The sequence below is a fragment of the Hypanus sabinus genome, chromosome 9, assembly GCF_030144855.1.
Source record: "Hypanus sabinus isolate sHypSab1 chromosome 9, sHypSab1.hap1, whole genome shotgun sequence".
Classification (NCBI taxonomy): domain Eukaryota; kingdom Metazoa; phylum Chordata; class Chondrichthyes; order Myliobatiformes; family Dasyatidae; genus Hypanus; species Hypanus sabinus.
The window spans coordinates 6,827,662-6,841,786 of NC_082714.1; the positions used below are offsets into that span (position 1 = coordinate 6,827,662).

The window sequence follows — 14,125 nt, forward strand, 5'->3', positions numbered from 1 at the left end:
GTGATATTAAATCTGATTCTGACTAGTGCTAAAGTCAGTGGAAAAGCCCGATTGCATTTATTCTATTTATACATATCCCAATTTTGTTATTCTCTAAGCTATGCTTTAGTGCTCTATGACAGAACTGAGGGAGATCTTGCTTCATTAACTGTTCTCCCCTCCAGTATCAAATTCTCCTGAGAGGCTGCTGGTATGAAGTCTTTGGCGGAGACCCAGGAGGCTTCCCCACGGAGCTGGACGGAGAGCACCGGGCCCAGCTCACTCAGCCGCTGCTGGCCGAGCAGACTCTGCGGGGCGGCCACGCCGATTCCAGTGGCTGCACCTCCGACGTGTCGCCTCCAGGATCGCCCTTCCGAGGGCCACCCCTCTTCCCACCAGGAAGGGTTATTCACATCAGGGAGGAGACCAGCACTGGATGGTGAGTTACCCATTCCGCTTCACTGTTCAGTCCAAGTTCAAGACAGGCCCCATGTGGCGAAAATCCAAGTACACAGCATTCACCGATCCTCCTTTATCTAGCCTGATTGCTATTTCCTCAAAGAATTCTAACCGATTCATCAGCCAAGATTGAGGAGAATCAGTGAATGCTGACTTTGACTGATTTTATCATGTGCCTCCAAGTACCATGAAATCACATCCTTAATCGACTTCAACATCTTCCCCACATCTGAGATCAGGCTAACCTGCCAACCCTCCCTTCTTGAAGAGCTGAGTGATATTTGCAATTTTCCAGTCTTCCTAAACCGTTGCAGAATCTATTGATTCTTGAAAGATCATTAACAATGCCTCCACAATCTCTTCAGCCATCTCTTTCAGAACCCTGGGGTGTAGTCCAATCCAGGTAATTTATCTACCTTTAGATCTTTCAATTTCCTGAGCAACTTCTCCCTAGTAATTGCTACTGCACTCACTCTGCCCCCTAATGCTCTCAAACTTCTGGCACACTGCTAATGTCTTCCACAGTGAAGACTGGAGCAAAATATTCTCACTTCATTTGTCATTTCCTTGTCCCCCACTACCAGCTCTCCAAAGTCATTTTCCAGTGGTCTGATATCCACCCTCACCTCTTTACTCTTTATACACTGCCTATAAAAGGTATTTACCCCCTTGGAAGGTTTCATGTTTTGTTGTGTTACAACATTGAATCACAGTGGATTTAATTTGGCTTCCTTTTTGACACTGATCAACAGAAAAAAACTCCTTCATGACAAAGCAAAAACAGATCCCTACAAAGTGACTTAAGTTAATTACAAATATAAAACATAAACAAAATAATAGATTATAAAAGTATTAACCCCCTTCAAGTTAATATTTAGTGGATGCACCTTTGGCAGCACTTACAGCTTTGTGTCTGTGTGGATAGGTCTCTATCAGCTTTGCACGTCTGGAAACTGCTATCTTTCCCTATTTTTTACAAAACTGCTCAAACTCAGATTGCATGAAGATCGTGAGTGAACAGCCCTTTTCAAGTCCAACCACAAATTCTCAATTGGATTGAGGTCTGGGCTCTGACTTGGACACTCTAGGGCATTAACTTTGTTCTTTTTTAAGCCATTCCTCTGTAGTTTTGGTTTTATGCTTGGGGTCATTGTCTTGCTGGACAACAAATCTCCCAAGTCGCAGTTCTCTTGCAGACTGCATCAGGTTTTCCTCCAGGATTTCCCTGTATTTTACTCATTCATCCTACCCTCTACCTTCACAAGCCTCCTGGGGCCTGCTGCAGTGAAGCATCTCCACAGCACTGAAACACTTTGAATGCACCCGGTGGGTGAGCTCCATTTAAGTAATTATGTGATTTCTAAAACCAATCACCTGCACCAGTGATGATTTAGTGTGTCATATTAATGGGGGTGAATATTTATGCAATCAATTATTGTTTTATATTTGTAATTAATTTAGATTACTTTGTAGAGATCTGTTTTCACTTTGACACAAAAGAGTCTTTTTCTGTTTATCAATGTCAAAAAAAAGCCAAATTAAATCCACCGTGATTTAATGTTGTAAAACAATAAAACATGAAAACTTCCAAGGGGGTTGAATACTTTTCTAAGCAGTGTATATCTGAAAAAAATCTGGTATCCTCTTTGATATTGTTGGTTTGCTTACCTTCATATTTCATCTTTTTCTCCCTTGTGGGTTTTTCATTGCTTTCTATAGGTTTTTAAAAGCTTCCCAATCCTCTAATCCTCTTGTTCTGTTGTATGCCCTCTCCTTTGCTTTTATGTTGGTTTTGACTTCCCTTGTCAGCCACGGTTGCATCATCCTGCCTTTAGAATTCTCCTCCATCTTTGGAATGTACCCATTCTGTGCCTTCCGAACGCTCCCAGAAACTCCAGCTATTGCTGGTCTGCTGTCAGGCCTGAATATAACTCTCATCAGGATCTTTTTACCCTTGTAGCTTCTTAACTCTATCCACAAGGGTTCTACATCTTTCAACCCTATGTCACCTCTTTCTAAGGATCTGATTTTATTTTTTACCAAACGAACCACACCACACCCTCTACCTACCTGCCTGTCCTTTCAAACAACCTGCGTTTTTGCCATTAAGCTCCCAACTATAATCTTCTTTCAGCCATGACTCAGAGATGCCCACACCGTCATACTGACAATCCCTAACTGCACTACAAGATCATCAACCTTATTCTGTATATTGTGTGCATTCAAATATAATACCTCCTATCCTATATTGTCACCCTTTTCAAATTTGTCTCCCTGTTACACTGCAACTCATCCCACTGACTGCAATTTTGCCCCATCATCTGCCCGTCCTTCCTCAAAGTCTTGTTGCATGTCAACTGCCCCATCCTCAGCCCGATCACTCCATCTCCTGTACCCCTGCCAAATTAGTTTAATCCCTCACCAGCAGCTCTAGCAAACATGCCCACAAGAATATTGGTCCCCCTCTGGTTTTTTGTACAGGTCATTCCTTCCCCAGAAGAGATCCCAATGATCCAGAAATCTGGAACCCCTGTCCTCTGCACCAGTTTTGTAGCCACACATTCGTACGCCAAATCGTCCTAGTCTTTCCCTCACTGATGTGTAGCACAGGCAGCAGTCCAGAAGCTGCTTTTCATCTTTCTGCCTAACTCCCTTTAGGGGCTCCTTGCTTTTCCTACCTATGTCATTGGTGCCAGTATGTACCAAGACTTCTGGCTGCTCTCCCTTCTCATTTAAAACGTCATGGACCTGATCCAAGACATACCTGACCCCGGCACCTGAGAGATAACATACCATCCATGTGTTTCTATTATGTCCACAGAATCTTGTGTCTCCTCTAACCATGGAATCCCTTATGGCTAGTGCAGTTCTCTTTCTCCTTTCCCTTCCGAGCCACAGCGCCAGTGACCCACTTGTTCTCGCCCCGCCACCCCCCTCAACAGTATCCAAAGCGGTATACTTATTATTGAGGGGAGCAGCCACAGGGGTACTCTGCACCCCTTCCCTCTCCTGACAGTTACCTGCCTCCTGCGATCCTGCTCCCTCCCTTTAGCTCCTATCTGTCACCGCCTAGGTTTCCTGTATGAGCTGAAGGTCATCCAGCTGCAGCTCGGTGCAGGTGTGGTTACCTGGGAGGCTGCAGGTATCCCAGAATTCCCACACCTCGCACAAAGAACACAACACAACCCCTAGAGCCAACCTCAGTGCTCTACCTGTGGATTAACAGACGAAAGGAAACTTACCACATTGTACCTGGGCTAAGCCTGTTCTCACTGAAGCCTGATGACCCATCGCTGCTTCACTCTAACACTGGTCCACACCAATAATGGCCGCTCCACTTGTCCCTGCCTTATTTTTATTTGTCCTCGCTAATGAATCATGATTGTGTTGCCGATTAAAAGCAAAAGCCCTGCAAATAGACCTGTCAGTTTGACATCAGTGGTGGGTAAATTAATGGAAAGTATTCTTAGAGATAGTATTTATAATTATCTGGATAGACGGGATCTGATTTGAAGTAGCCAGCATGGATTTGTGCGTAGAAGGTCATGTTTGACAAACCTTATTGAATTTTTTGAAGAAGTTACGAGGAATGTTGACGAGGGTAAGGCAGTGGATGTAGTCTATATGGACTTCAGCAAAGCCTTTGACAAAGTTCCACATGGAAGGTTAGTTAAGAAGGTTCAGTCGTTAGGTATTAATGCTGGAGTAATAAAATGGATTCAACAGTGGCTAGATGGGAGATGCCAGAGAATAGTGGTGGATAATTGTTTATCGGGATGGAGGCCGGTGACTAGCCGGGTGCCTCAGGGATCTGTTTTGGGCCCAATGTTGTTTGTAATATACATAAATGATCTGGATGATGGGGTGGTAAATTGGATTAGTAAGTATGCCGATGATACTAAGGTAGGAGGTGTTGTGGATAATGAGGTGGATTTTCAAAGCTTGCAGGGAGATTTATGGCGGTTAGAAGAATGGGCTGAACGTTGGCAGATGGAGTTTAATGCTGAGAAGTGTGAGGTTCTACATTTTGGCAGGAATAATCCAATAGAACATACAGAGTAAATGGTAGGGCATTGAGGAATGCAGAGGAACAGAGAGATCTAGGAATAACTGTGCATAGTTCCCTGAAAGTGGAGTCTCATGTAGATAGGGTGGTGAAGAGGGCTTTTGGAACGCTGGCCTTTATAAATCAAAGCATTGAGTACAGAAGTTGGGATGTAATGCTAAAGTTGTACAAGGCATTGGTAAGGCCAAATTTGGAATATTGTGTGCAGTTCTGGTCACCGAATTATAGGTAAGATATCAATAAATTAGAGAGAGTGCAGAGACGATTTACTAGGATGTTACCTGGGTTTCAGCAATTAAGTTACAGAGAAAGTTAGGTCTCTATTCATTGGAGCGTAGAAGGTTGAGGGGGGATTTGATCGAGGTATTTAAAATTTTGAGAGGGATAGATAGAGTTGACGTGAACAGGCTGTTTCCATTGAGAGTAGGGGAGATTCAAACTAGAGGACATGATTTGAGAGTTAGGGGGCAGAAGTTTAAGGGAAACACGAGGGGGTATTTCTTTACTCAAAGAGTGATAGCTGTGTGGAATGAGCTTCCTGTAGAAGTAGTAGAGGCCAGTTCAGTTGTGTCATTTAAGGTAAAATTGGATAGGTATATGGACAGGAAAGGAGTGGAGGGTTATGGGCTGAGTGCGGGTAGGTGGGACTAGGTGAGATTAAGGGTTCGGCACGGACTAGGAGGGCCAAGATGGCCTGTTTCCGTGCTGTGATTGTTATATGGTTATGGTTATAAAAGCTTTTTCTAAAACCTCTCGCTCCCGGACCTGCATGAGGCCTCCTGAACCCATTCAATGGCAACTGCACTGCTAAGTAAAGCGGGGTTGTCGGGGGTTCCCTGGGTGGTGTGACTCAAAGGGCCTGCTCCACTCTTTATCACTAAGTAAATAAATTTATTAACAAAGTACATATCTGTCACTGTATATAATCCTGAGATTCATTTTCTGGTGAGCATACTCAATAAATACAAAAAAATACAACAGGATCAAAGAAACCCACACCCAAGATGGACAAACAACAAATGTGCTAAAGATGACAAACTGTGCAAGAAAGAAAAAGAAAAATTAAGCATAATAAATAAATAAATAAATAGATAGATAGATAAATAAATAAGCAGCAAATATTGGATCATGAAATAAAGAGTGCTTGAAAGTGAGACCATAGGTTGTGTGGCAAAGGAGTGATGGAGCAAGTGAAGTTATCCCCTTTGGTTCAAGAGCCTGATGGTTGAGGGGTAGTAACTGTTCTTGTGTGGGTCCTGAGGCTCCTGTACCAGCTCCCTGATGGCAGCAGTGAGAAAGGACTTTGAATAGTGGGATCCCTTGATGATAGATATTCTTGCACAAGCCTAATAGACCAGTTTAGCATTGTACAACGACGCCCTTTAGACAGTGATGTTGTATTGATCTTTTAACCCTCTCCACAATCAATGTTACCTTCCCTCCTGCACAGCCCATAATCTTCCATTTTTCTTACTGAACTTTCCTCTGCTAACCTTAAACTGATGTTCTCTGGTTTTCGATATTGCCATTCTGGGAAAAAGTCTCTAGCTGTCCATTCAATCTAAACCTCTTATCATCTTGTACACCTCTGTCAAGCCAACCTCATCCTCCTTTATTCCAAAGAGAAAAGCCCTCACTCCCTCAACCTACCCTCATAAATGTGCTCTCTGGGAGCATCCTGGTAAATCTCCTCTGCACCCTCTCTTTAGCTTCCACATCTTTCCTCAAATGAACACAATATTCTGAGTGTGGTTTTTGGGTTAAGACTATAAGATGTAGTAGCAGAATTAGGCCATTTTGTCTGCTCTGCCATTTCATGAGCTAATCTATTAACTTCTCAACCCCACTCTGCTGCCTTCTCCTCATAACCTTGCATGCCCTGACTGATCAAGAACCTATTAACCTCCGCCTTAAATATACCCAACAACTTGGCCTCCACAGCTGTCTGTGGCAGTGAATTCCACTGATTCACCACCATCTGGCTAAAGAAATTCCTCCTAATCTCCGTTCTAAAAGGACGTCCTGTTCTGAGGCTGTACCCTATCATCGCAGACTCCAGAGGTAAGTTGTCGACATGCTGGAAGCATGGCAACGCTTCCAGGCTGCCCTCAGCACCTCCTCGGACTGTTGGTTGTTGATGGAAACGACACATTTCACTGGAAGTTTTGATGTACACGTGACAAATAAAGCTAATCTTTAATCTTAATTTAATCCTTCTCTCTCTTGCTGTCTCTCGTCTAGCCTGTGCTTTTCCAAGGTGAAGTACCACGCTGTGTGGAGCGATGCCTCTTCCCTCAACAAGATCCTCATCAGCCCCAAGATGATAACGGATCACATGCCAGATTTGCTGTTGGATGTCCTGCGGGATCTAACGCAAGAGACTCCTTATCTCCTCTGCCCCTCGCCTGACGCCACACCGAGTGAGACCCTCCCCGTCTAGCTGGAGCCCTTTGAAGAGAGTGAAGCATGCTAGGAGAGAGCTGAACAGTGTTACCCATGGCCATGGCTGTACCTGCTGTGTGGACTCCTCACATCTGTCTCTATCGTTCCGGATGTTTTCTCTCATAAAGACACTGAATTAGTGATGATATTCTCTTAGGACAACATAATGGATCTGATTGTTTGTACTAACCTCAAGCACCTTGTAATGTTGGTAAGGTGAGGAGATTGAGATTCCCAAAAAGAACTATTGGGATGATCTAGGCCAGAATTTATTTTCTGATCACTCAAAGTGGAGTTTATGTGGTTAGTTTAACATATAAATCTGAATGAATAAATCCATATTGTAGGATGGATATATATTTATATAATTATTTCCTCCCTTGGTGATTGGTTTGGGATGCAGGCACTGACTGCTCTCCCTGCCCGGTGAGGTTGGCGTGTTTCCTCCGCTCACAGTCTTCTGCTGTGTGGCTGAGGTTATTGCTGTTCCCTTTCCAGTTTGGTCTGAGGCTTGCTAGGGGGATGTGGGCACTGTTGCCTTGTGCCTTGTTGTCTTTGCTTGCTAGGTGTCCTCGTTGGAAAGTTAAGAGACATAATTGGTTAAAATAGTTTTAAAAATTGGTTAAAAAGGGATAAGAAAAGTAATTGAAATGTTAAGATACACAAGGGGGAGGAGGGTAGGAGGAAGATGTACACCCAGCTGGTTCATTGTATCATTATTAAAACTGGCCGCTCTGATTCAGTAACCACTCTTCAACCTCCAGCCCTGTGCCACCACTCAGCACTTCACTTTTTTCAGATCCTGTTTGGGATTGTTGAAATGGCAACTGTCCAGTCTCAGCTCAATTCCTCTTTCTTTAATAGTTATTTATAGTGGGGGGGGGGGAGGAATGGAACTGCAGATGCTGCAAATCTTGTGTGTAATTTCACTCCAGGGTAGAGCCACAGAGCATGGAGTCCTTCTGTCTCGGCTGTTAGGTGCTGTTTCTATTTTTGTCCACCCTGTGTGGTTCAGTACCCAGGGAATGAGATGTCTACCCTGTGTGGTTCAGTACCCATGGAATGAGATGTCCACCCTGTGTGGTTCAGTACCCATGGGATGAGATGTCCATCCTGTGTGGTTCAGTACCCATGGAATGAGATGTCCACCCTGTGTGGTTCAGTACCCATGGGATGAGATGTCCACCCTGTGTGGTTCAGTACCCAGGGAATGAGATGTCCACCCTGTGTGGTTCAGTACCTGTGGAATGAGATGTCCACCCTGTGTGGTTCAGTACCCATGGAATGAGATGTCCACCCTATGTGGTTCAGTACCCAGGGGATGAGATGTCCACCCTGTGTGGTTCAGTACCCAGGGGATGAGATGTCCACCCTGTGTGGTTCAGTACCTGTGGAATGAGATGTCCACCCTGTGTGGTTCAGTACCCATGGAATGAGATGTCCACCCTATGTGGTTCAGTACCTGTGGAATGAGATGTCCACCCTATGTGGTTCAGTACCCAGGGGATGAGATGTCCACCCTGTGTGGTTCAGTACCTGTGGAATGAGATGTCCACCCTGTGTGGTTCAGTACCCGTGGGATGAGATGTCCACCCTGTGTGGTTCAGTACCCAGGGAATGAGATGTCCACCCTGTGTGGTTCAGTACCCATGGAATGAGATGTCCACCCTGTGTGGTTCAGTACCCGTGGGATGAGATGTCCACCCTGTGTGGTTCAGTACCCATGGAATGAGATGTCCACCCTGTGTGGTTCAGTACCCAGGGAATGAGATGTCCACCCTGTGTGGTTCAGTACCCATGGAATGAGATGTCCACCCTGTGTGGTTCAGTACCCAGGGGATGAGATGTCCACCCTGTGTGGTTCAGTACCTGTGGAATGAGATGTCCACCCTGTGTGGTTCAGTACCCGTGGGATGAGATGTCCACCCTGTGTGGTTCAGTACCCAGGGAATGAGATGTCCACCCTGTGTGGTTCAGTACCCATGGAATGAGATGTCCACCCTGTGTGGTTCAGTACCCATGGAATGAGATGTCCACCCTGTGTGGTTCAGTACCCATGGAATGAGATGTCCACCCTGTGTGGTTCAGTACCCGTGGGATGAGATGTCCACCCTATGTGGTTCAGTACCCAGGGGATGAGATGTCCACCCTGTGTGGTTCAGTACCCATGGAATGAGATGTCCACCCTGTGTGGTTCAGTACCCATGGAATGAGATGTCCACCCTGTGTGGTTCAGTACCCGTGGGATGAGATGTCCACCCTGTGTGGTTCAGTACCCAGGGGATGAGATGTCCACCCTATGTGGTTCAGTACCCAGGGGATGAGATGTCCACCCTGTGTGGTTCAGTACCTGTGGAATGAGATGTCCACCCTGTGTGGTTCAGTACCCATGGGATGAGATGTCCACCCTGTGTGGTTCAGTACCTGTGGAATGAGATGTCCACCCTGTGTGGTTCAGTACCCGTGGGATGAGATGTCCACCCTGTGTGGTTCAGTACCCAGGGAATGAGATGTCCACCCTGTGTGGTTCAGTACCCATGGGATGAGATGTCCATCCTGTGTGGTTCAGTACCCAGGGGATGAGATGTCCACCCTGTGTGGTTCAGTACCCAGGGAATGAGATGTCCACCCTGTGTGGTTCAGTACCCAGGGAATGAGATGTCCACCCTGTGTGGTTCAGTACCCAGGGGATGAGATGTCCACCCTGTGTGGTTCAGTACACATTTCTACTGTCTCTGTGCTTCTGTACCCAAGGGACGAGGTACTCTTCCACTGGCGAATGTACTGAAGTATTTGCTTTCCTGGAATACTCTGGTGGTGGAGTCCAGTGTTGGTCATGGGAATTGTGCAATCCATTCCCTGTGAAATTTTGAGCGGAAACCTTGATCTTGAGGAGGTTGCTGGTGTTTGATCCTCTGTCTTCATCCCTGTGGCAAGGTGGGGGGTATCTGGTGCCTCCTCCAAAGCTTACAGGAGGGCAGATGTTTGTTCAGTGTTACGAACCCCGTAACTGGGTCACTTACCAGCAAAGTTAGAAAGGTCCGTTGAAGTCTGATGATACTATTTTTAACAGTAACAACAGTAACCCATGCCTCTGGCTGTCTGTTACTTCACCCCATGGACCCAATAACCAAAGGTGCGGAGAGACTTTGGGCACCGGTTTGCATGTGGATTGTGGAAGCTTTTAAACTCTCCAGTGCCTTACAACTGACTTGTGTGACAGCTCTCACCATGGGCTATCTAACCTGAACTTCCACCTCTGTGCTTTCATCCTCATCTCAAGATTGTTTCAGATTCAAGATCTTTGTATATATCTCACCATGAGCATTTCTACCCAGAAATCTTCACCTTTGTTTTCATTCTTACCTGTTGAAATATCACAAACAACAGTCTTAATAGCAAAATGTGAGTCAAAATAGCTATGGCCAAGCACTAACACTGAACCCCTGTGCCAATCTCAGCTCATGAAGCTTGCTTGAGTATTATGATATTGGGCACATATCTCGCAGGCTGAGAGGGGACATTGGTAATAAACTTGTTCTGACTCTGTGGGCTGGGACGTTCTGTGCCACGTGTACACGTATCAAGGCTGAGCTGCCTGTGGGAGAACCTTGCACTCTGGGGGTGTCGCTCTCAATTGAGAACTGAACCAAGGAACCTTTGGAGCTGGGGGATTGTTGAGTTGTGGTGACTTGGCGCAACAACTTCAAAGGGCAACTTTTTTTGCAGCAGTTATATTCTGCCTGCTGACTACCCCAGCAGATGCTGGTCACCGTTGCTTAGCTCAGCTCCTCATCTTGATCTTTACGTCAGTGTGTGATTACTACAGGAAGTTAAGATACCCGCTTGTAGCTTGGTGCTAGTATTTATGGCAACTGACATCACTGGTTGCCCACATCTGAAACCCTCCTGTTCAGTGATTCCCCCCCCCAACTCACTTTTTTCAATGCTCAAGCTTAATTATCATTCAACTGTACATGAATATAACAAAACAAAGTGGCGTTTCTCTGGGGCTAAGGTGCAAAACATGTTACCACAGCAATGTGTTCGTAAAGCAGCTGACTCTTGTAATCTGCATAAATAAGTAATCATGACAAGTTTGCTTCGAACTTTATTTATCAAAGCCCAGGAGTATGAGAGTTTGTGTACAGCTTTTTTGTACAATGAATGCCACTAATGGTTTGTAAAGCTGTGTGGACCAAGTGATATTTAATCCTGTTCTGTAAATATTGAAAACTGCAATGTGCATCACACCAGCCAATATACAAAATAAAGTTGTCAAACTATGTTTTCTAAGCTGATCGAATTGTCCTGATGAAGGGTCTCGGCTGGAAAGGCTGACTGTTTATTCCTCTCCATAGATGCTGCTTGACCCACTGAGTTCCTCCAGCACTGGATTTCCAGGATGTGCAGAATCCCTTGTGGTTTATCCTTGGATTTACTGGTGTTGTGGGGGCTGGGAGTGAGTCGGGACTGCTATTGCTCGGGGTTACCTTTCCTTCATAGCCAAGCTTGGCTGCACTGTTGGAACTGCGACATGGTTGCATAGTGACTAGTGAGCTGGTGCTGTAATAGTATTACGCTAAGAGTTCAGTTTCTGCCACTGTGTTTTTGTCGTGGGCTTCTGCCCACGTTCCAAATAAAGTTAGTAAGTTAGGGACATGCTATGCTGGTGGTTATAGATTAAAGATTAGCTTTATTTGTCACGTACATTTAAGTATCAAAACAGAGTGAAATACACCATTTACATCAACGACCAATAACAGTCCGCAGACGAGGTCCTGGGGGCAGCCTGTAAGTGTTGTCATGTTTCTGGCATAGCCACAACTCGCTAACCTTTGTTAGCCCATACGTCCTTTGAAATGTGGGAGGAAGCCCGTGCGGAAAACGTGGAGAATGTACAAATTCGGTACAGTAGTTGCAGGCTGTGGCTCCTGAATCGGCTGTAGTGATGACTGGCTTCTTGACTGGCCTCACTTGCATGAAGCAATGAAATTAAAGCCCTTGTGTGATCTGCTGGTTCCATTATATAGAATGTTAAAGATTCAAGGATGTTATAACCAGACTGGCAAGATTATGTGAAATTTTTGTTTCCCCTCAACCACAGGGACAAAAGCTTGATAGAGTGGATATGGAGAGGATGTCTCCTATGGTCCAAGACCAGAGGACACACCTCAGAATAGAGGGGCATCCTTTCAGAACAGGGATTAGGATGAATTTCTTTATCCAGAAAGCGGTGAATCTGTGTAATTCTTTGCCACAGGTAGCTGCAGAGGACAAGTCTTTATGTACAGTATATTTAAGGCAACAGTTGATAGATTCTTGATTGGTCAGGGTATGAAGGGAGACAGGGAGAAGGCTGAAGATTGGGCCAGAGTGGAATATTGGATCGACCATGAAATGTGGAACAAACCGCAATGGGCCCAACGGCCTAAATCTGCTCCTATATCTTACGGTTTTATGAACCAGTTCCGAATGTTATTTGCTTACCTTTATTGATGCACAATTTGTTCTTTTCTCTGCACATCGGGTATTTGATTAACTTTTTTGTTAATGGGTTAAATTCTTTGTTTTGCAGCTAGCTGCCTGTAAGGAGACAAATCTCAAGGTTGTATACAGTATAGATACTTTGATAAATATACTTAGAAATTCAAACTCCTTATGGCTAATGAATCTTGATCATTACTGTAGCTATGCTACCGGGAACACCCCTGGAACTGAGTGTGACCACTACCATTCCAGGACAACCCCGATGCCTGGTGACACTCACACTACCACGGTTTATGGTTAGGATAGTGGGTGCAGTCAGTCATAGTCCTTGTGTTCCAGGGTTGCTGGCTACCCGTCCACCATCATATTGGCAGAGTAGTTGTCGAAAACAGTGGGAATGTATTCGTGAGCTGCCCCCAGCACAACAATGAAACAACACATTTCACTATGTTTCGATGATACCTGATGGCACTGACGCAATGTAGGTACCCAGTGGAAAGTTGTACCAAGCAAACCCCCTCCTCTCTTCATCCAGAAAAGAATGCAGGGACTTTATTACGTTGTGAGGAGTTTGAGATGTTGGAATATCACCAAAGCCTGTTGCAAACTTCTGCGGAGCATTCTGACTGGTTGTATCACAATGTGGGATGGAGGGGGCCACTGGACAAGGTAAACTCAGTCACCTCCACCACAGGCATAACCATCCCCAAAACTGAGGATATCTGCAAAAGATAATGCCTCATTATGAGCCCCACCACCCAGGACATGCCCTCTTGTTGCTGCCATCAGGGGGAAGGAGGTACAGGAGCCTGAGGACTTTAGGGACCGTTCCTTCCCCTCCACCATTAGATTTCTGAACAGGCCACGAAAACAACTATTTTTTGCACCATTTATTCCGAAGTTTACAGTATCTTTGTAAGGAAACATTTCACATCGTAAGTCAGTGATAATAGATCTGAGTAACACACAAAGTGCTGGAGGAACTCTGTCCTGATGAAGGGTCACCATCTGAAATGTTAACTCTTTATTCACCTCCATAGACATGCTGCATTCTTACTACATTTTGTCTGTGCTGCTGTGGATTTCCAGCATCTGCAGAATCTCCTGTTTATGCCGTTGATAATAAATCTGATCAGATGTTTCGGATTTTTTCCCCCTCTAGCTCACAGCTTGTCGAAACGAGACGGTGGTTAATGTACAAGATAGCAAGCAGTAGTAAATCAGGCAACTGGACTTGCTGTGTTGTCTAGAATAAAGGTTCACCACTCCTGCGAGAGGCTTCATGATCCATGGTGGGTAGTTTTCCGGTTTATAAACTGAGTTGTTTAAATGTATCGCAATCACACGAGGGTCGTTAAGGGTCACAGAGATGATGAGGTGTGAATTATTGTGGAGATATTGGGACTGCATTGCAAGTAGCTGATAGGTGAGTCGTACTCTCTGTTCAGGCATGTTTATAAGCCGGAAAACTACCTAGCAAGGATCATAACTGAAGAAACATCCCGGATGAGTAGTCATCCGGAACATCATCTAGACAACACAGCAAGTCCAGTTTGCCTTGATTTACTACAGCTCGATATACAATGAGCTGGTTGACCGAGAACCGTCACAGACATCTGTACAAGCTCAAACACGAGGAAATCTGCAGATGCTGCAAATTCAAGCAACACACACAAAATGCTGATGGAA

At 45.1% G+C, this 14,125-nt stretch overlaps 1 protein-coding gene across 1 annotated transcript in view; it reads left to right on the forward strand.

Annotated features, from left to right (window-relative positions):
* The window catches only part of daglb (diacylglycerol lipase, beta), a 53,966-nt gene extending 42,732 nt beyond the window's left edge, over positions 1-11,234 (forward strand). Inside the window, exons 14-15 of the mRNA XM_059978984.1 lie at positions 165-418; positions 6,746-11,234. Of these exons, the coding sequence (XP_059834967.1) occupies positions 165-418; positions 6,746-6,944 (453 nt within the window). The 3' untranslated portion in view covers positions 6,945-11,234. The remainder of the gene's footprint in view (positions 1-164; positions 419-6,745) is intronic.
* The last annotated feature ends 2,891 nt before the right edge of the window (positions 11,235-14,125 follow it).